The sequence below is a fragment of the Lutra lutra genome, chromosome 8, assembly GCF_902655055.1.
Source record: "Lutra lutra chromosome 8, mLutLut1.2, whole genome shotgun sequence".
NCBI classification, from domain to species: domain Eukaryota; kingdom Metazoa; phylum Chordata; class Mammalia; order Carnivora; family Mustelidae; genus Lutra; species Lutra lutra.
In genome coordinates this window covers 83,752,584-83,775,726 of record NC_062285.1, presented here as the reverse complement: position 1 = coordinate 83,775,726, position 23,143 = coordinate 83,752,584, and the positions used below count along the sequence as shown (strand labels likewise).

General features: G+C 34.9%; 1 protein-coding gene and 1 pseudogene across 1 annotated transcript in view; one reads left to right on the top strand and one right to left on the bottom strand.

The window, feature by feature from the left end:
* The window catches only part of LOC125106955 (60S ribosomal protein L21-like), a 30,147-nt gene extending 19,646 nt beyond the window's left edge, over positions 1-10,501 (top strand). The window contains exon 3 of the mRNA XM_047741516.1: positions 10,396-10,501. Within this exon, the coding sequence (XP_047597472.1) occupies positions 10,396-10,501 (106 nt within the window). The remainder of the gene's footprint in view (positions 1-10,395) is intronic.
* A 7,541-nt stretch (positions 10,502-18,042) lies between these two features.
* LOC125108129 (uncharacterized) lies at positions 18,043-18,193 on the bottom strand (annotated as a pseudogene).
* Positions 18,194-23,143: the final 4,950 nt, after the last annotated feature.

Below are 23,143 nucleotides of genomic sequence, written 5' to 3'. Positions count from 1 at the left end.
ATTGATTATAATTTTACTTCAGACCGAGTTTCCTTTAATGCACTTGCTGTTTCTTTTGTCACTTTAAACTGTTAGTTGTAACACTCAGGGGGGCATTCCGTGTTCTTACAACTTTGCAATTAGCTCTTAGCTCTCCCCTAATTGCTGCGCCAGCACACCTCTCTCTCCTCCAAAGACACCCTAACTCTTTCCTCTATGATGTGTTTCTTCGCCACAGGCTAAAAGTACCAGTATCTCCTTTTCTAGTGGTAGGAAAACTACTCTGACCTCACGTTCTTACTCTTTTCTCTGCCTAGTGGCTAATGTTATAAATATTGGGCTTTTAGTTCTCCAAATCTTGGTCCTTCATAACCAAAGCCACATTTTGTAATCCTGAAAGGATTTTCCTGGCTCAAGAAAAGCAGAAGCATATGAAACATTGTTTTAAAAACTCTTGCCTCTGTTATAAAGGGATAAAATCTGTGCATATGTGAGTGGAGTGTCTGTGTATTATTCATGTATGAATGTGTTCTAAATGGTATTTGTCTGGGGGCACCTGGGTGGGTCAGTCATTAAGTGTCTGCCTTCGGCTCAGGTCATGATCCCAGGGTTGTGGGATCGATCGATCCCTGCATCAAGTCCCACACTGGGCTCTCCCCTCTGTGGGGAGCCTGCTTCTCCCTCTCCCTCTGCCTGCTGCTCCTCCTACTTGTGCTCACTTTCTGTCAAATTAATGAATAAAATCTTAAAAAATAAATAAATAAATGGTATTTGTCTGCCATTAATATAATATCCTAAGTGTTCTTTAATTACTGCAAGTATCCTATTCCTTTTTCCACCCTTTTAACTCATAGCCTATGTTTGTTTGTTTTTTTTAACATGGAGATATTTTGTTTTGTTTTGTTTTTTTCTCCAAGATACAGCTGGGTCTTACTTTTTTTTTTTTTTTTTTTAGATTTTATTTATTTATTTGACAGACAGAGATCACAAGCAGGCAGAGAGGCAGGCAGAGAGAGAGAGGAGGACAGGCTCCCTGCCAAGCAGAGAGCCCAATGCGGGGCTCAATCCCGAAGGCAGAGGTTTTAACCCACTGAGCCACCCAGGCACCCCTGGGTCTTACGTTTTTATGCAATCTGACAATCTTTGCCTTTAAATAAATATTTAGATAATTAAAATTTAGTGTAATTATATGTGTAATTTTATACTACCTCGCTATTTTCTATTTGCTTCATCCATTCTTTTCCTCTTTTCCTATCTTTGGAAGAACTAGTATGTTTTATGATTCCATTTTGTCTGTTTCTTTTGTTATTATCTTGATTGGTCTAGGGTTTATAGTGTACACCTCTAACTGAATATATCCACCTTCCTATGCTTTTATATCAAAAGTGTAACATAAGGATTTCACATCAGTATAGTTCCATTCTCTTCTCCTGGCTTTTGTGATACTGTTATATATTTTAATGTTGCATATATTATAAATCCAAGAACACATTGCTATTATTTCCATTTTATGAATTACCTTTTAAAGAAATTTAAATAATAAAAAACTCTTTGGCCATATAGTTCTTTCCAATGTTTTTTTACTCCTTGTGCAGATCCACATTTCCACCTGGTATTATTTTCCTTCTGATTGACAGGTGTGCTCATTGTTTTATGTCTGACAGACTTTATTTATCTTCCTTTGCAAAATTTATTTTTGCTGGATATAGAATTCTATGTTGGCAATAATTTTTTATATTTTTTTCTTTCAATATTTTAAAGATGTTGCTTTAATTTCTTCTTGCTTATGCTATTTCCAGTGAGAAATCTGTCATCTTTATCTGATTTCTGTAAGTAATATGTTTTGTTTTGTTTTGTCTTTTCTGGCTGCTTTTTAAGATTTTCCACTGAGGGGGGAGCCCAGTGTGGGACTTGATGCAGGGATCTATCCCACGACCCTAGGATCGTGACCTAACACTCGGGGCACCTGGGTGGCACCGTCAGTTGAAATTCCAGTTCTCGGTTTCGGCTCAGGTCATAATCTTAGAGTCATGGGATCAAGCCCTGTGTAGGACTCCGTCTGCACTGATCACCAAGTCTTCTTGAGATTCTCTCTCCCTCTCCCTTTTCAAAAGATTCAAAAATCTTTTGAAAAAAGACTGTCATTCACTTGGAGCAATTTGATTATGTACTTTGGTGTAATTTTCTTTAGGTTTCTGTGCTTAAGATTTATTGAGCTTCTTGGAAAACATGATTCTATATATTTTATCAAATTTAGAAAATTTGCAGTCATTATTTCTCAAGTGTTTTTTCTGCCTCCCTGTTCTCTACTTTCTTCTGGGGATCACCATTATGCATATATTGGGCTTCTTGAAGTTGTCCAAAGTTCACTTTTATACTTTGACCTCTTAATTGTTTTCTCCTGAGTGTTTCATTTTGGAAAGTTTCTATAGTTATGTCTTCAAGTTCTCTAATTCTTTTCTCCTTCAATGTCATCTGCTGTCAATTATACTCAGTGTATTTGTCATGTCAGAAGTTGTACTTGGGTCTTTTTATTATTTCCTCTATGTCTCTAGTTAACTATTTTTTTTTTAATTTTTTTATTTTTTTCAGCATAACAGTATTCATTATTTTTGCACCACACCCAGTGCTCCATGCAATCCGTGCCCTCTACAATACCCACCACCTGGTGCCCCCAACCTCCCACCCCCCACCCCTTCAAAATTCTCAGATCGTTCTAGTTAACTATTTTAATGTAACTTCTTTTATATCCTTTTTCACCAAATCTAACATATATGTCAGTTCTCAGTTAGTTTTGATTGTTTATTTTCCTTTTTAAGGTTATATTTTCCTGAATCTTTGCAGGCTTCATCATCTTTAATTGGATGCCAGACAATTTGGATTTTACCTTGCTGGGTGCTGGATTTTTTTTTTATTCTTACAAATATTCTCACATTTCATGCAGGTATGCAGTGTTACTCAGAAATAGTTTGATCTTTTTGTGTCTTATTTTTTATGTTTGTTTGGCAAGACTAGAGCAGTATTTAGTTTAAGGTGAATTACTCACCACTCCTAAGGCAAGACCCATCTCCAAACTTTATGAAAGTCCTATGAGTTATGAGATTTTTCTAGTCTGGCTGGTGGGAATAAGCACGATTCCTGGCCCTATGTGATCACCATGTACTCTTTAAGACTTTCATATGTTTCTATCCTCTCTATGAATAGTTTCCCCAATCAGTGCTCTGCTGATTGCCTCCAGAGACCTTTAAAGAGTTCTCTTGTGCAGCTCCTTCTTTTCTATTCTCTGTCTTGTGAATGCTAAATGATTTTATTTTCCCTTTTTGTAATGGCCAATGATGAACATATTTTCAAATGTTTATTTTCTATTGATATATCCTCTCTGTGAAATGTCCGTCTACACCTTTTGCCCATTTTCTAATTAGGTATTTGGTTTCTTAATGTTGATATTTAAGAATTCTTTATATAGTATAGTTAAAAGGATTTTTTTGTCAGATATGTGACTTGCAATTATATTATTTTGTCCTTTCATTCTTCTAACAGGATTTTTACAGAGCAAAACTTTTTACTTTTACTGAGATCCAGTTTATTGGAGTTCCCTTTTATGGATTGTTTGTTTGATAACAAGTCTAAAACTCTTTGCCTAGTCATAGGTCCCAAAGATTTTCTCCTAGTTTTTTATTGTATATTTAAGTTCATGGTTTGTTGTTGTCTTTTTTGTTTTGTTTTTGTTTTTGTATTTTAGTAGCCTCCATGCCTAGCATGGAGCCCAACATGGGGCTTAAACTCAAGACTCTGAGAGCAAGACCTGAGCTGAGATCAAGAGTCAGACCCTCAATCGACTGAGCCACCCAGGCACCCCCATGATTCATTGTGAGTTAATTTTTATAAGGTGTGAGGCTTATGCTCTGTTCTTTTTTTCTTATGGATGCCCACTTCCTCCAGCATAGTTTGTTGAAAAGGCTCTTTCCTCCATTGAATGGCTTTTGCATCTTTGTCAAAAACCAATTGGACATATTATATGGGCCTATTCTGAGCTCTGTTAGAATGCATTGACCTCTATGTCTTTCTCTGCCAATAGCACATTGTCTTCATCTCTCTAGCTATCTAGGAAGCCTCAACTCCAGGGAGAGTCACTCTTCCCACTTTATTCCTCTTTCTCAAAATTGTTTTGGCTATTGTAGAGCCTCTCTTTCAATATAAATTTACAAAAAAAACTTCCTGTGTCTTACAAAAAAAAAAATAAAACTTGCTTAAGTTTTGATAGAAGCTTTTAGGTTATCAACCAATAAAAGAGCATGGACATCTTACCTATGTTCAGTCTTCCATGCATAATCACTTCTCAGCCTTTTGGCTAAGATCAAGTGTAGTCTTCCAATGCATAAACATATCATTTACTACTTTTAATACTTTTTTCCACAGACATAAATTTAATCTATCAAATAAACATCATCATTGAAATGCATTGTAGTTCAGTCATAGAGATCTTCAATCCATTTGTTACCTTGCCAAAGAAAATCTTCAGAAATATCAACCTACCATTTTAGCATCTTGTTTAAAATCCATAAATGCATCTCTACTTTTGTCTCCATGAGAGAGTTCAAAAATCCTTAAAAATCTATGAATCCCTACCTGTATCAATAAACACATTAATTGCTTTAGCTTGGTAGCATTATAATTTTTATGAGCATTTTCTTGCCATACACAAATAGTGCTGAATACTGGAATTTTCTCTGAAGGTAATTTCTACTTTTTTTTTTTTTATCAAAAAACATTTCTGGGGCGCCTGGGTGGCTTAGTGGGTTAAGCCGCTGCCTTCGGCTCAGGTCATGATCTCAGGGTCCTGGGATCGAGCCCCGCATCGGGCTCTCTGCTCAGCAAGGAGCCTGCTTCCTCCTCTCTCTCTGCCTGTCTCTCTGCCTGCTTGTGATCTCTCTCTGTCAAATAAATGAATAAAAAATTCTTTAAAAAAAAAAAAAAAACATTTCTTATAAGCAAGCTGCTATGAGAAAAATATACAGGATTACCCCTCATAATATGTCATCATATTATTTTATCTCTATCTCAAATGCTCTACTGATATTCAGAAATCATATATCTTTGGTATAATTTAATAACATATTAACATATGTATATATATATAACCATATAAATGGAAGTGCTAATTGTAATTTGTTACAGAAGACATAAAATTTTACACTATTCTAACTCATTTTTTAAAAGTTATTATAAAAACATAAAAGTACTTTAGAAAAAAATCTGACATATCCTTGAATATAACTTTTAATTTGTTTATGTGAAAATGTATTAATAGCTATTGTATGTATTCATTAGTGATATACATAGAGAAACTTAATGAAATGTGAGAAAAAGTCAAAAAATAACATAAGATTTGTAAAATAGATTTATTACATGGTTAGCTCTAATGGTTCTTAAGGAGAAGATGTAGATGAAAAACATTTCATTGTCATTAAACTTTTTTACACATGCTTAGAATATTTTATTAGGTTCAAGTTTAGTATGGTAGGTTAACAACTGTTGAAATATATGTTTTGATTAAAGCAAAGAACATTATTCATCATAGTTTTAAAAGTCCAGTATTTTTCACATTATTCCAAAAAGATAACTACGTTAAGGGCTGCTTTTACATATAGATTATTTACAATTAGATTACAGATGAAAAAATACTTTCTACTGCTGAACATACACACTCACACACACACACGCGCGTGTGTGTGTGTACACTTTAAGTCTTCTAGTATATACTGTGTTAAGACATTCCATTGAAAAGGAATAAGGAACAGGATGGTTTGGGATGAAAATTCTTTAAAAGTTTTTTATTGGGGCGCCTGGGTGGCTCAGTGGGTTAAGCCGCTGCCTTCGGCTCAGGTCATGATCTCAGAGTCCTGGGATCGAGCCCCGCATCGGGCTCTCTACTCAGCGGGGAGCCTGCTTCCTCCTCTCTCTCTGCCTGCCTCTCTGCCTGCTTGTGATCTCTCTGTCAAATAAATAAATAAATAATCTTAAAAAAAAAAAAAAGTTTTTTATTAAATTTTGTATAAAGTCTGTTGTGAACACTGGCAGAAGAAAACATTGCCTCATGTTTCAAGACCAACTACTGAGAAATGCAATGAGGCTAATATTAAATAGTTTGAAATTCACAAACAGCATCATCCATCATGCTGGAGTAAATAGGTTTCAGATCTAAACTTGAATAATGATTTGATTACGGTAATTGGGCTGCCCTCCTCTTAAAATGGCAGGTTTTTTCCACAGAAATGAGGAATGATCTGTGCATCAGAAAGAGATGTTCATATCCATATCCATACATGTACACGTATACGTACACGTACACATATACATATACCAAGAGATAGGATCAAAAGAAGCAATTTCTTTTTATGGAGAATAATTACACAAAATAAGTGTGCAATCATCTTTCCTTTTATGCCTTTACAATACAAAATTAGCCTCTAAATCTGATGTATTTGGATTTTACCACTCTATTCCCTCAGAATCTTTATTTTATGTTATTTTAAATAAACTTAAAGAAATATTCACATGGAAAGTGTATACAGTGTAAAAGCATACAGCTTGATGAATTTGCAGAAATGAAACCATAATGTAACCAGCACCAAGATAAAAAAACGAACTGATGATCTAAACCCCCAAAGCTCCTTCTATTGTCTTCCAGCTACATCACCCAAGTGCACACACTGTCCGCACCCACAACAGCATATAATGTGTGTAATATATGTGCACACTCTTGTACTATGTTTTGTCCATTCAAGTTCTGTTTGTGAGATTCCTCCATGTCACCACTTCATGTCATTGTGGGTAAATGTGGTTTATTTGTCGTTATTATGTTACACTATTCCACTGAGTGAACAGACCAGAAGTTATACATTCTAGTTCATTTGAACATTGGAAATGTTTCCAGGTTTGTGGCTATGGAGAATACTGCTGCTCTGAGCATTCATCTTCATGACTATTTGGGTATGGACATGATTCAAATCAATATTCAGTAATGGCAAGAGGAGGGGCCATTCCTTTCATGAAGTCTTCATCAAATATATGTTTCTGTTTTGTAGGAGCTCTTGGTAGGAATTTCCTTTCAGGTTAAGGGAGTACCTTGCTATTCATGATTTGTTAAAAGTTTTTTTGTGGGTGTTTTTTGGGGACAGTACACTGTGGAAAGTACACTGAATTTTGTCACCTATCTCTTCTGTAACTATCAAGTTGATTGAATGAGTTTTGTCCCTTTCAAAATGTGGTGAGTTGTATGGATTATTTTTTTCTAATGTTAAACCAACCTTTCAACCCTAAAATAAACTTTAGTTTGTTAGATTTTCATATGTGTATGTGTGTATATGTACATAGTAAATTTTAAGTAAGCATTTATATAGTGTTCATAAGCATACACTTATAGATTTCGAATATATGCATATATATTTCTAAATTCTATTGGTATTCTTTGTTGAGTTTGTTTTTTTTTTTTTTTTTTCATTTACTTTGCTCAGTAACTTTTGTCAGTAATTTTCTCCTTTTAAATTCCTTTGTCAGGCTTAATTGAACCCAGAAACTTAGAAAGTGTTCCTTCCTGTTTGTGTGACTAAGTTACTTCAAGAGTCATATCATCATTCCATTTGATTTGACTTTTTTCCAATTTCTACCACATTTCTTTCATTGATCTCTCAGTTATTTATTGGCATTTTGTTTCATTTCTGAGAAATAGAGAATTTTCTGATTATCATTTATATGAATTTCACTATAATCAGAAACCATGCCCTCAGTAATTAAATCATTTAATTTTAATAACAGTGCATGGTTAACTTGACGATGTACTATATATGCTATGGAAAAGAATCCATATACTATCTATATGTCTAACAGGTTGAATTTCTTAATTATAATAAAATCTTCTGTACATTTTCTTTTTCTTTTTGCTTAACGTAGTCTTCCATTAGGATTATGCATTTGTCTATCTCTTTGTTTTCTGTCAACTTTTGACAGATTCTTCATATTTTGAAACATATTTTGAAATACAACAATTTAAGTCCTTCTTGCCTTGAGTCCACTTTTTGGGCTGTTTGGCTTTCTTCTGATTAGTGTTTGCATGCTTTGTTGCTTTCCATCTTGTAAGAATCACTCGGTGTCCTTACATTTAAAAATATCTCTTATAACCAGACTATAGTTGTCTTTTGTTTAGGAAGTCTGGCAATCTATGTCTTCTACTTTTGGTTCAGTTACATAAAAACATACATATTGATGTATTTGGGTTTTTAAATACATCAAAAATTTTGTGGCATTTAATTCATTTGTCTTATGATTTTATCTCCCTTTTCTTCCCTTCTATGTGTAAATCAAAAATTGTTATCATTTAGGGGTGCCTGGTGACTCAGTCAGGTAAACATCTGCCTTTGGTTCAGGTCATGATCTCAGGGTCCTGGGATCGAGCGCACATTGGGTTCCCTGCTCAGCAAGGAGCCTGCTTCTCCCTCTCCCTCTGCCTGCTGCTCCCCCTGTTTGTGCTCTCTCTCACTGTCAAATAAATAAATAAAATCTTTAAAAAATTTTTATTATTTAGATTTACCTTGCTAGTTTTCTAATTTATCTTTTACTCCCTGTTTAGTAGTCATTACATATTTTTAAAATATTTTATATTTGACACTTCATAGTCTAATATAATTATTTTATTTCATTTTTTTCTTTTTTTAAGATTTTATTTATGTATTTGAGAGACAGAGAGTGAGGGAGCGAGAGAAAAAACATGAGCAAGGGAGTGGCAGTCAGAGGGAGAACCAGGCTCCCCTCTGAGCTGGGAGCCTGATATAGGGCTCAATCCCAGGACCCTGGGATCATGACTTGAGCCCAAGGCAGCTGCTTAACTGACTGAGCCATCCAGGCACCATTTTTCCACTCTCTCAGTAATACTAGACCCTAGGAAACTTCAACTTTATTTACCATTTTTTATCATATTTCATGGAGATTTAAAATTCGTAAGACCTTATGTTGTTTTATAAATCGGTATTCAATCAATATTCATTTGTATTTGCCCTTATATGTGCCCTTTCTGGGGGCTCTCATTCCTTCTTGCATAGCTCTGTTTTCTGCTAGAAAGTCCTTTTGCCAGAACAACTTCACTTTGTATTTCTTTTGTTACAGATTATCTAGTGACAATTTGTCTCAATTTTTGTTTTTCTAAACTTGTAAACTATCCCTCAGTTTTTAATTGTCCAAAAACGATTTCATCTTTGCTTTTGAAAAATATTTTCACTGGATATAGGTGATTTCTAAGGTGAGAGTTAATTGCTTCCAGCACTTTGGAGATTTAATTCAATTTCCTCCAGCTCTCATCACACCCATGGAAAGGTCAGCCATCAGCTTCCTTGTTGCTTTGAAGGAAATGTGATTTTGTTTCTCTGCCTGCTTTTATTTTTTGTTATTTTTGATTTTCAGTGCTCATACTGGGATGTACCTAGGTAGAGTTACCATTATATTCATACTGAAGGAGTATTTTGGTACTTCTTGAATGTGTTTTAACTAATTTTTCCAATAATGTATTGTTCTAATTTTGTTTGAATTCTAATGATTCTGGTATTGATTTTTTCCTTGTATTCTATGCCCTCTACTTCTGGATTTCATCAACAGTAATGCTTTTAAGTCTATTTCTACAACACTTTTTTTTCAATGTTCATAATTTTTCCACAATACAAATGTTCAAATATTTTCTATTTTCACATCATTTAGTTCTCTAATCTTATACTGTCTCTAATTTAGTGTTAGATGTTTCTAGCCACTTCAGTTATATCTGTCTAGCTATTATCTATCTATATATGTCTATCAGCATTTACACAGATGCCCATTTATATTTTCTTTTTCCTTTGGCTTTTGTTCTTATGATCCTGGTTTTTGACATGTTTTTTAACCTCTGATCAAATTCCAGACACTTTGTTTCTAAAATAGTCTAGAGACTTGTATACTATTTTCATGTCTTATTTTCTGTATCTTGGAAAGTTCTCTCCTTCATTTCACAGATCAGGTAAAGAAGAGGCTGATCATCTTCCTCTTGCCAGAGATTATGGTAAATCAAGGCTGGGCTGAAGTTTAGTAAGGCTGAGTCCACCTCTGATTTATACGGCTTCCCAGGTTTCTGTTTTGTTTTTGCTTTTACTTTTAAATAAAAATAGTATGTATTCTGTGGGGTTTTCCTGTATCAGTAAAAACCTCTAATCTCTATCCTCATGAGAACAGTAACAGTCTCGTACATTCTTCAAAATTCTTCTGCAAAACTTTAGACCTGTGCTCCATGCAACCTCAGCATTTGGTAAATGTACTGAAGGAAATTAACTATGAGCTATGTATATGAGTCTGTAAATTTCCATCCGTAATTCTTCTGTTTTCCCCATCCTTTCTCAGTAACCCTCCTCTGGGCTTTGCGGTAGACTTCCAGCTGCCCCAAGTGCCTAGCCTAGTAGATGCCCTGGAGGTTTCGAGTGTTCAGGAAGCCATCCTTTATCTCTAAGTTTTTCTCCCTTCAGAATTCTCTCTGGTTCTTTTTGTTCCAGGAACTGTCTACTTCCTTCAAACAGATGTTGTTGTTGTTTTTTCCCTGTGTTTTATTTGTCAGATGTATTTTATTCATTTTTATTTCATTTATTTAATTATATGTATTTGATTTCTGTTTCTCTATATTAGACGAGGACACTGATCCACCAAGAACTAATCTAGCTCCTGCAGAATTGAAGTCCTTACCATAGAACTTATAAATTCATGTGTAACGATGTATAAAGTTAATCATTTTCTTGAATCTTCTTCTGGAAATGCATGCTCTTTTCTAGATGTTTAGTTGTTTTTGAACTTTCATCTGTTCAATTAATAGAATATCATTATTGTCTTACCTAGTCACTATTTGTCTAGACTCAACCACATTTACAAAATAGCTGATGCATGACTGTACATCTTGGACTTTCCTTCTGGGACGATTTTTCTTTTTTTCTTTTTTTTTTTTTTTTAAGATTTTGTTTATTTATTTGACAGACAGAGATCACAAGTAGGCAGAGAGGCAGGCAGAGAGAGCGGGGGAAGCAGGATCCCTGCTGGGCAGAGGGCCTGATGTGGGGCTTGATGTGGGGCTCGATCCCAGGACCCTGAGATCATAACCTGAGCCAAAGGCAGAGGCTTAACCGGCTGAGCCACCAAGGCACCCCTAGGGGGATGATTTTTCTTTGGATGATAAATATTAATTATAACTAAGTAGGTTTTCTGCTGTGTAACTGCAGAGTTTCTAGGTGTTACTCTGTTCAAATTTGAAATCTAAATAAGAAATAGACAATTATAAAGATGATTAATGAATACAAATTCCCAAAGTTAGTTTGGAACAAAAATAAGTTGTGTTTAAAATTAAGTACAACATTATTTGTGTCTTTGGTCCAAGAGATTTGGTGTTAGTTTGTAACTCTGAGACCCCGTGAATTTCAAAGTCTACTTTCTTCTCACTCTTTGTGAAACCAAAGCTAATGACGCTGCTCTTTAAAGTACAGCCAAATCCATGTTAATAGAGTGCAGATTATTATGGAAGCTATAATAATCACAGAGAAATTGATAATGACTTGAATCAGTGTCTGGCTTGTTAATTATAAAAGCTTTTACTATAAAAAGAAATTATTTAACAACTACACTTATCTAGTTATGAAGTTTTATTAGAAATAGAGATTAATGGTTCCTATGGTGTCTAGCGCAAGGTATAAAACATCATTGTGTTTAAAGTAAAACTGTGATATTCAGATGTTGATAATCTACAACCAGGTAAAGATTTGGAACCATAATGTTTCATTTTTCTTTTGTGTTTCATATATTTAAATGATTTTCTTAACAAGAATATAGTGAAAGAAGCTTTCTGACTAATAAAACTGATTATTCAAATATTATCCTCTCCAGCAGATAAGATTTACTGAAAGAAATTATATCTCAATTCTACCAGCTCAAACATTTTAGAATCCCCTTCAATATAAAATAAATTTGATACTTTTTTAGTACATATAAAGCTTAAATTTGAAGTCTTTCAGAACAACCAATTCAGTGACAAAACTTCTCCTTTTAGTTTAGCTTTCTGATAGTAGACCCTTTCAGGAAAATATATTCCAGTAAAGAAAGGTAAGTGAGGACATAAGAAACATATGTGGACTGGTTTTTGTTTGCTCTATATTACATGAAGTCCTTCAAATATACTCTCTGATTTAATGCCTCCAATTCGATGAAATAGACATAGTTATTTTTATTTTCAAGATGTGAAAACTGACAAAGAAAGGTAAGGGTGAAGCTCTAATTTGAAAAGAGGTGTGTCTAAATTTTTCTACCCTCAAAGCATTAAATGTAAACGTAACAGAGACAAATAGAAAGGGGGCAGTTTCAAAGAACACAAAGAGAATGAGGGCCTCAAAACAGCTTCATTACCTTCACAACTCTCTGGTGAGGCACATCCCTAGATTCCAGAAATCCAATGATCCAATGATCGTTTGTTTTTCACCTTTTTCTTTCACCATACATGTATATGTATATAATTTTACTTAGAAGTAACCATCAGGAATGAACTAAGAGAACTGGAATGGAGAAAGAAATAGAAAAACAGACACAAAGAGAAAGAAGAGGGAGTGTGTGTGCTTTGGGTATATTTGGTGAAATTTACATGACTGTGCCTGTCACCCCAGTTAATACCAAGATTTAACTTTAATCCTTCTCAGGGACTTTGCATCCTGTAATTAGATAAACTCTAGCAGGTTGACACAGGAAGGCAATACAGAAAGCATTTCAGGCTGTGGTAAGGATTATTGACTTTATTTTAAGTGATGGCTAATTTACATTTCGCTTTTGTGAAAACTTGTGATCTACCCAAGGAAAAAATAATAAAGAGAAGAAAAGAGGACATAAAGAAAATGGATAAGCGGGGGGGTGGGGTGGGGGTGGGGGTGGGGGGTGGAGAGAATAAGAAATTACAGGAAAAAAAAGAAAGGAAACCAACAGAAGAGAAAACTTACAGTTCCAGGGCATTTTTATAACACTGATATGTCTGGGACAAAGAGCAAACTTCTCCACCTCACTGTTTTATATGGAAGTTTCTAACTGAAACTATGGAGTCATTCATGATAATGGATGATGAAGAGTTTGCTTCATCAGAGCAGGATTAAATCAGTCTCCAATATAATATAAAAGAAAGAGGAGATAGTATTATAAAGCTGGAATTCATGTTTTGAGAGAGAAAAAACGTTTTGGATGAAATCAGAAAGGTTAGTCAGGGCTGGGGACTTCTGCAATATTTAGAACTTCATGGAGATGAGCAAAGGTAGGTGGATTTTTATCATTTTTGACTCTGTGACATACTATATACATTCTTTTATTTCAGAATGTATTCGCCAACTCATTTGAGAAATTTTAGTAAAGATAGTAAAAATTGCTCTTCAGTGCTTTGTAGACTCCAAATAGATGACTTTTTTGAATGTTACTTGATGCTGAAATGAATCCCAAGACCACATATCCCTACCCCAGTAGCAGGAATGTTATGTCAGCTTCCGTTGTATGTGCCCTGCTGACAGCAAATTCTTTGGTAAGGGGTATCGGATGTTGTGGTACTCATTTTCTCAGTCCTTCCTCCTCTCTGCTATAGGTGATATGATTCCTTCTTGCAAGCTCAGGTATATCCATGGGTAGCCCCAACTGTGACCTCAGTCAATAGGAATTTAAGAGACAGCCAAGGTTTCTTATTACCATGTGAGAGAACAACACATGCATGCAATCTGTTATCTAAAATGTGCAGTTGCTTATGTAACTCACTATGTCTTCCTCCTTGTGCAGCTAATGACTTTTATGTCAAGATACTCTTCTAAGGAACTAGGGAAACTGTTAGGTCCTAGTATGTGTGAAACCATAAACTAGAAAACATCCATACAGTGGCTACCACAGAAGTACTTTTTGCAAATAGTATGTATAAAAGATTTTAATTAAAACCTAGTGGATGTATAGATTAAATGACTTTTAGGGCATCTGTTCTATTTTTAATTCCAAGCTCTCAATTCTTCAAGAAATATATATTCCACTAATAATAAAACCACTCTTATTTCAAGACTACAGTTAAATTATTGGTTGATAAAGTTTATTTTGTGGGAACCACACTAGGTGTTCATCTCTTTTATGGTTGTGTTCATTGAGTACTTTTATAAAAGTATTTCACTTGATCTAAGAGTCTTACAACTTTAATTTTACTATATAAGTATGTGGTCCCTGTTTCAGTTTGAAAGGGTGAAAGAACATTTTGGTGTTCTTTGGTGCCTAGGAAGGGAAAACTTTTACTCTAAATACCAGAGAATTATTCTTCCTGAGTGGAGACAGCCACCCATGTGCCCACAGCTTGTCATCCTCACTTGTCATACTGGTGAGGCCTTTCTCCTATGTGCTTCCATATAAGATTATGGAGGATTCTAGTATATATATATATGTATATATATACATATAATTTATATATAATATTTATATATTTATATATATAAATATATATATAATCCTCCCAGGATAGATAGAGATAGATAGAGATAGAGATAGAGATAGATAGAGATAGATACCCTGGGAGGATTCTAGTAGCAGCAGCTTACACATTCTATGTTTTTCCTGTTAATTCAACAGTAGCAAAGAAGGAAACTAGAATTGTTCATTCGTCCTTATGTATGGATATATCAAAATGAAACTATCTTTGCAAGGAGCTTTTTGCAAACACCATCACCTTTAACTACAAATAATACAATTGTATGTTCACCATTATGGCGTTATACTACTACAGAGTGAGGGAAAAAGTATTTTATCAACATTTAAAACTGCTGAAAAACAGTTGACTCTGGTGCACCAACAAAAAGGCAAGAATAAAGAGTATGACAACTCAAATACTAAAATTCCTTACTCTCATATAGCTGGTTCTGCCATGCAAAACATACTCTCGTTATTTTCCTCCTTAATCCCCAGAACTCCTGTGAGATATAGAGGGGAAAAATGTCATAAAAAAGGTGACTTCTCCAACATGAAAAATTCTAAAGGCCAGCTGTCCAGTATTGTGCTTTCAGTTAATAATATACTGTACCATACACTTAAATGCTTGTTAAAAGACTGGGGCTCCTGGGTGGCTCAGTTCATTAAGCATCCCACTCTTGATTTCAGCTCAGGTCGTGATCTCAGGGATGTGAGATCCAGCCCAGCATGGGGCTCCACACTGGACATGGAGCTTAAGATTCTCTCCCTCCCCCTCTGCTCCTCCTTACCCCACCCCCACCTGTCACTCACACTCTCTCTCAAAACAAAGCAAAAACAAAAACAGAAAAAACCCAACCACCTACAATGTTTTAAATGTATGAAAAGTGCTTAAATGTACTGTCTCAAAGGTAAGAAAGTGTCATGCGGAAAATTATCTTCACACAAAAGTAACCTCCAAGTACAAGTATGCTACCAGACAAACTACCCCAGAGATGAGGGAACAGAAAGGCTCACAGAACAAATTGAATGACTTGAGCTAATTTAGAGCACACAGCACAAAGCAAAGCAAAAGAGATGGGTGCTTAAACTGGCCAAGGATATAATGCAATTAAATTGAAAGGACACTACCTGATTCTTGGGGTTTGCAGTGTTCGTTCGTGGTGTGAGGATGGTATGAACACGAGGACAAAAACAGGTCTGAATGTGCCTTGCAAGAGCAGAGGGACTCATGGGGCCGTGATGGCAGTCATCAAATGTTAGCTGAATTAAGACTGCAAGAATATTGAATGTCTCATGTATATTTAGTATGTCATGAATATTTAGTGCCCCTCGTGCCTCATGTATATCTAGTGTCTTGCGAATATTAGTTAGGTATTCCTGCTTTCTCCCATCCCTTTCCATATTCATATATGAGATCCACTTTATCTTTCTAACATGCACCACAGTTTAACACGTAGGTTACTCTATTCATTTTCCTTTCTTCTGTAGCAGAATGAATTTTCTGAAATATAGAAAATGAATTTCACCATAAGAAAAAAAATCTCCTAAGAACCAAATGTAGAAGATGCTGAAAAGCAAAGAAGTAATGGATAAGCAAAGGTACTATCATACCTTTGATAGTCCTGGAGATGGTATAAGTTGGAAAGTAATTTGGCAAGAGGTATCAAATATCTTAAAACATTGCAATTATTTGACATTTTCTCCTATTCTCGAATGTTATCTTATTTACATAATAATTCTATAAAAAAATATGTGTGTAATAACACATAATAGTAGTATAATATGTGTGTAATAACACATAGAATATGTGTAATAACACATATAATATAACACATAGTATAACAAAATTGAAAAAACATAAATATGTAACTGTAGAACATTCATTAAATAAGTGTCATACCTATAAAATAAAATGACCAAATGAAGGTGATTATATGAAAAAAGTATAGTCACATTCATGGTTAGAAACATGAAGTAAAGTTTTATAAATAACTTTGTGGAATTCATTAAATGTATAAAACTGAAATAGATAAAATTTATACTAAGTATGCACACCTGTAAAATTAACATATATATTAATTGAGTAACTAGTTGAATACCTTAAAATTTCCTATTAAATAAAAACAATTTGTAAAATGAATCCTGAAATACTAAGTATTTCATGGCAAAAAGTTATAAATATTATTTCAAATGACAATTTTATGTTTGTACCTCTTTGTGTCTTAAAGGAGTTAAAGAGGCATAATTTCCCTGTGTATTATTTCTTCTTCTTTCCAATTTCAGTAGAAATTTAAAACATGAAAAAAAGAATTTAAAACCTCCAAGGAGTGTATTTATTCCTTAAAATAGGCCAATGAAATAAAGAGTACCCCAGAGGGAATAAGAACTCTTACCAAAAAGTCAGCTTAGACGAGGCATTGAAGTAAATGTGATCCTTATTTTTTTTTCAACCTTTATATTTTTTAAAATTAGAGTACATTGAATAAATGCTGCCTACAATTCAAACCCAGGTCAAAAGAATGGGTCTTATGGAAAAAAAAAGAAAACACTTTCTTCATAGTTTTAAGTATATGTCCATGTGAAAACATATCATTTAAATTTCAAAAATAATTTTTGACATAAATTTACCTTTTGTAATCAAGTGGAATATATATATAATTGTATATAACATATAATGGTACAAGAAAATTAGAATTCATTTCTCCTTTTCACATAAAAACATAACTGAAATAATTTAAACATTTAAAGAAAACATTATAGAAATGTAAACTATCCTACATTTTTATATAGTTTTGACTATTCTAAATTTGAAAATTTAGACAAAATCATAGGATGTATAATTTCACAGAACTGAACAAATATGTGGAAAAAGGGAATATACATATATTTTCTTGTTCTCTCCTCAAAATTTAGTAATAATTAAAGAATTATGTCAGAAGAAATGAATAATGCAGAGTTATCTAAAGCATTCTGCTGTGTTTATAATTTGATTTGATTTTTTAATAAAATGTACTAAGTCTACACAGTGCCATGCACATAGATAGAAAAAAAAAACAGATTTTTCATGCATAGGATCTTGATACATATTGACAAATTAATTTTCCCTAAAGTTTAATAAATGTGTATGCTACCAGTAGGATGCAGGAAATGCCAGACTCACTATCCTGGTTTTGGCACTGAATATTTTTCTCATCTTAACATTTACCAATATGATAGACAAGCCCAAATGTTTCAGTATTTTTATTTTAATTTTTTGGTTACTAGAAACTTGAATAATTTTTGATCTGTTAATTGGTTATTTATATTTTCTTCCTTGTGGTCTTTACTCATTTTATGTGGAGTAACTAATGTTTTTAATTTCCTTTGATTTATGAGACAACATTAAGTATTGAAGACATCATACTTATTACCTCCAAAGAAATATGTTCTAGAGGTTCACAAATTTTATTTCATACCACAAATCAAATATTTCAATTTTTGTACATTCCTATATATCTTTAAATGTTAAATGTATTTCTTTTGCAGCTCTAGACTTTTTTTTTTTTTTTTTTAAGGAGCACTGGGACCCACGATTACCAGCTGCCCAGGTACCAAAAAATTATGCTTCCGAAATCTTTTGATGTCAATTCCTCACGAAGAGCAATGTAGCTGTTCTACGTAATATTTTGTGTTCAATACAGATGTGAAAAAGAATACTTTTTTTTAAAGAGGAAGAGGGCAGGGCAGAGGAAGAGGGTGGGGCAGGGCAGAGGAAGAGGGAGAGGGAGAGAACCTTAAGCAGCAGCATGCCAAACACCGGGCTTGATTTCACAACCTTGATATCAGGACCTGAGCCAAAATCAAGAGTTGGAAGCTTAACTGACTGAGCCACCCATGCGCTGCAGAAGGAATAGTCTCTTCTTCTTCTTCTCTCTCTCTCTCTTTTTTTAAAGATATATTTATTTTAGAGAGAGAGAGAGCGCATGCATATGAGTGGGGAGGGGGCAGAGGGAGAGGGAGAAAGGGCACCTTGAGCAGTCCCCCCACTGAGTGCACAGCCAGACCCAGGGCTTGATCTCATGATCCTGAGACCATGACCTGGGCAGAAACCAAGAGCTGGTTGCTCAGCTGACTGAGCCACCCATGCACCCTGAAAGAACACTTTCTCATTAGCTTCTGTGCAAAGGTAGACCTATTATAATGACTTTTGTTATATTTTTGAATATTTCTAAGGCTATAATAAACTTTAAATTAGTTGTACATGCTTTGCTAGTTAAAGTATATTTACACACTACTTCTGTACTGTGTCTGTACATAGTGTCAATTTATCTCTTTACTAAGGTTTACCCTTACACAAGGTGGTACAGTCTATTTTGTAAATCCTGAAATGACAATAACAAATGCAGAAAAAAGAGTGGGGCATTTTAATATCAAGCACTCTCCTACCACAGTAGGTTATCAGGGCAAACTGAAAATTTCTGTATCTGCTTTTTACAAGATATTATTCTGTACTTGAATAATCCTGGAATTTAATCCCTTCAATAAATGTTTTTTGAGTATTTATTACATTCTTAAACTGTGCATGTTAATGTCCTCCTCTATTATGGATGTCACAAGATTATTAGGGACAAAAGTACATCTATCAAAGATTGGTTTTTCGGCATTTGTATTTATAAAACCTGAGTATATCCACAATGGAGTACAAGGGATATGATGAACAAGGGATATTTCATGTGTTAAGTGACGATTACAAAATACCCCAAGTGCTATGTAGGAAAAAATAACCACTAATACTACACAGAACGAAAAAGGAAAAACAGGAGGCTATTTGGCTAGAGTTTGCTGGAGATGTTGATGGAAGAAGAGAAAATTGAGCTGAGTTATTAGGCGATGATGTTCCTCTTCTAACAAAGGACATAACTGATTCTGAGAATATTGTCTCCATTAATTGTAAGAAAATCATACCACCAAGTTCCTATCAGGATATCAAAATGAAATAAGGCTTAACCCACAATCTGAAATAGGATTGTGAAAATGCCACACTCTGAAATAAATGCAAAAACAGGTAACAATAGGTTGGATAAGTGATCTGCACAAATCTTCCTAGAAGTGTCAACGTGAGGTCGTTTCTGGATAGCAGATGATAAAGTGGGCAAACTATTCTTTATCACGATTCCTTAGTGCATCCCCAAAATGAAGATATTGTAACATCTTGCAAAAAATAAGATGTGTGGGCCACCTAGGTGGTTCAGTTGGATAAGTGTGACTCTTGGTTTTGGCTCAGGCCATGATCTCAGGGTTGTGAGATCGAGCCCAATGTGAGGCTCCGTGCTAAGCGTGGAGCCTGCTTAAAGATTTTTTCCCCCTTTTTCTCTGTGCCTCCCTACCTCTCCCTCTAAAAAAAAAGAAAAAAAGTGTTATTATAAGTTTTCACAACAAATGAAGAATATGGCAGAAAAAAAGAGATGAAATTTTCACTGAAATGACCATTTAAAGCCAGTTATAAATTTTATCTTTATATGGAACGTGAAACTTAGGACAGCCATACAAGGCAGCACTCTGTAAGTGATTTTTCCCACTCATTGTGTGCTAACCGTGAAGATGACTCATGGCTGAAATATCAGGCTTCCTGAGAGCCAATATGTTTATGTGCACGTAAACCTTACAATGATACTGTAGATGCTTCTGGATTCCATGTTAACACTTTTGGCTGTTTTTTTTTTCTGCCTGTTGAAATGCTCATTTCTTAGTCTCCATAGAACAGGGTGGCTTTATGTCCTGACCAGCCTGGGTCAGAACCCATTAATGACCATCACCTCACTGTATTTATTACTAGTGTCACTCTCAGAAGGACCCAGTTTGGAGATGATTTCCTGTGGTGACACTCTTAGTTACTTCCTCCTCAGCCAGTGAGTGTTCCTAAGGCTTCCTGTAGTGTGTCTTCTTTTCTTCTCACTACATTCAAGCCTCTGGGCCTTAACATCCCTTCATAAGATTTTGAGTTTCTTCCCTGTGCATCGGACTCTTCAAACTACACTCTTACAGAGATTTGTATCTGGAACACCAAAATGTTGTGTTCGTCTGCCTGCATGGATATTCCAGGGGCATCATAAACTCAAAACCCCAAACTGCATATATTCTTTTTCTTCCTACTGTACTTACTTATGTCTGTGGAAAGCATCACAATCCACCTCAAATCCACCTCATTTCGGGCCTCCCTATCTTTTTTGTCATATAAGCAACCATCGATCCTGTCAATTCTGCCTTCTCTGTAGCTCCCTAATTTGCTGTTTCACTTTTTTTTTTTAAGATTTTTTAATTTATTTGAGTGAGAGAGACAGCAAGCGCTAGCAGGGGTGAGGGGCAGCAGGAGAGGGAGAAGCTGACTCCCCACTAAGCGTGGAGCCCCATGTGGGGCTCTATCCCAGGACCCTGAGATCATGACCTCAAGCCAAAAGCAGATGCGCCCCTGCTTCACTTTTTAGACAATATCACAGCAGTTGAAAATATGGGCAGGTGAGTCAGACAGATGTGGACTGGAATCCTTGTCTTACCACTTACTAATTATATAAAGTATTTAATTACTGAGTTGAGGTTTTCTCTTTCATCTGTGTAAGGATAGTAATAGTTCCCACATACCTTATAAGGTAGTTTTAAAACTTAAGTGAGAAAATGCTTGGAAAGCACTTTTTATGGTACATAATTGTTCAGTAAATATTAGCTATGGCTTTTAATATTGTTTTAATTATTATGAGCGTGACCCACTACCATCTCGGGACTAGATCCCTACAACCACTTCTGACTATAGTTTTCCGGATTTCACACTTCTCTTCGCATTGCCCTTCTTTATCCTGCAGGTAGAATAATATTTTAAATACACACATATGTGCCCATCATTCTCCTGCTCAGTGTCTGCCCACCATGTTCAGTGTAAATACCAAACCTTTTATCGTGATGCCTCCACCATTCCTGACCTGTCTCCTGCGTACCATGCTAGCTTTCTTGACTCCCCCTTTAACAAAAAAAGGTTTTTCAAGCTTGAGTGTGCCTAAGAAGTGCTAAAAAATATATTAAGACTAATTCCTAGGATATGCCCACAGATTTTAATTTAGTAAATCCAGAGTGGGGCCCAGAACTCTGCATTTTGTTAAGTTTTTATTTAATTTCCAGTTAGTTAACAGAAAGCAATATCAACTTCAGGTGTACACACAGCAATTCAACCCTTCCAAACACAGGATTCTGCATTTTGAATTAACTCCATCCCCTCACAGCAAACACCCTCTCCCCAGGAGATTCTGCTATAGGGAACACAACTTTGGAAATCTTGGTTTATTGTTGTCTTAAACTCCAAATGCCTTCATCAGCATTTTTGCTTACCTGCCTCTTATTTTTTACTTTCACCTTAGCAGTTACCATCTTTCGAGGAAACAGTAAGTTGAGTTTCTTTTATTATAACTCTGTGCAGAAAAGCAAATTTCTAATATCAATTTGGTATCCTACACAGGTTTTTGTATTGAGAAGGTAATTCATTAAGTAAAGTTGCTACTTTTCCCAGTCTATATTAATCCATTGTTACCTTAATGTTTCCATTTCTCATGGGTTTGGTTGGTCAGAGTGAGCAACACTTTCCTGAAAGCTGAATCCTCCGAGGCAAGCGATATAAGTGACATAATTAATATTTACAAATGAAGTGTAGCTCCTTACATTGAATATATCTTGTGAAGTATCGCCTAGACACGGAACAGAAAGGAAACACATCTCTTACGTTTGGCTTATTTTCGACAACATCTGGGATGAAACAGGACCATTCCCTCTCCACATCCAATGGCTTTGTAACTTTTATAACAACAATGTCATTTCTGTTTACAGCACTACTCAACCATTTAAGACATAGAACTCATGAGAATAAATTTTACCAATTGTTATTTTCCCCTTTACAACAAGAGTAATCCTTCCTGTGCGCTTGATTTTATTTAAATTTTACTTTTTGATCTGTGTTCATTTTCTTTCAGGTCATAAGTAATTTGACAGCCAGGTGTGTGTGCATGTGTGCTAGAGAGAGAGAGAGAACTTGTGTGTGATTTATTTTTTTTAAACTCTTCCCAGTAAAATCTCTAAGAGTTTGCTTTTATTCTCCCCACATTTGATGGATATAAACATGAAGATAAGAATCGTGATAGGCTGTTGAATAGTTTATCTGTTTGTAGTTTAGCTTCAAATATATGACTCTAAAATTCAGAATAGATACATCACTTGGTGTAGTTCAGATAATTGATTCATAAGTCAGCTACATCAGGCAGGTTTTGATGGTATCTTTATAAATAGGCCGGAGCTTTCAAATGCCTGATGGTATCTCTCATGCTGACATGAAAGGCATTTAGAGGTTGGAATATGCTACCAGTACAACTTGTATTCTAGATACAGTTCACGAGGCCTATTAACTTCCTATCGTACAAGGAACAAAATATCACTGAAACTAATAAATTTAATGGTGATACAAGAAATGCTTTTATAACTGTGTTTTAAAAGAGCAGGGTGAGATAACGACTTTTATATTAGATACTTAGAAGTAAAAACACAAGCAATTTTAATGTTAAAAATAAAAGCAAAAGTAATAACAAAAGAAGAGGATTAAAAAAGTCCAGTGACATAGCCACTAATGCATACTGTCAAG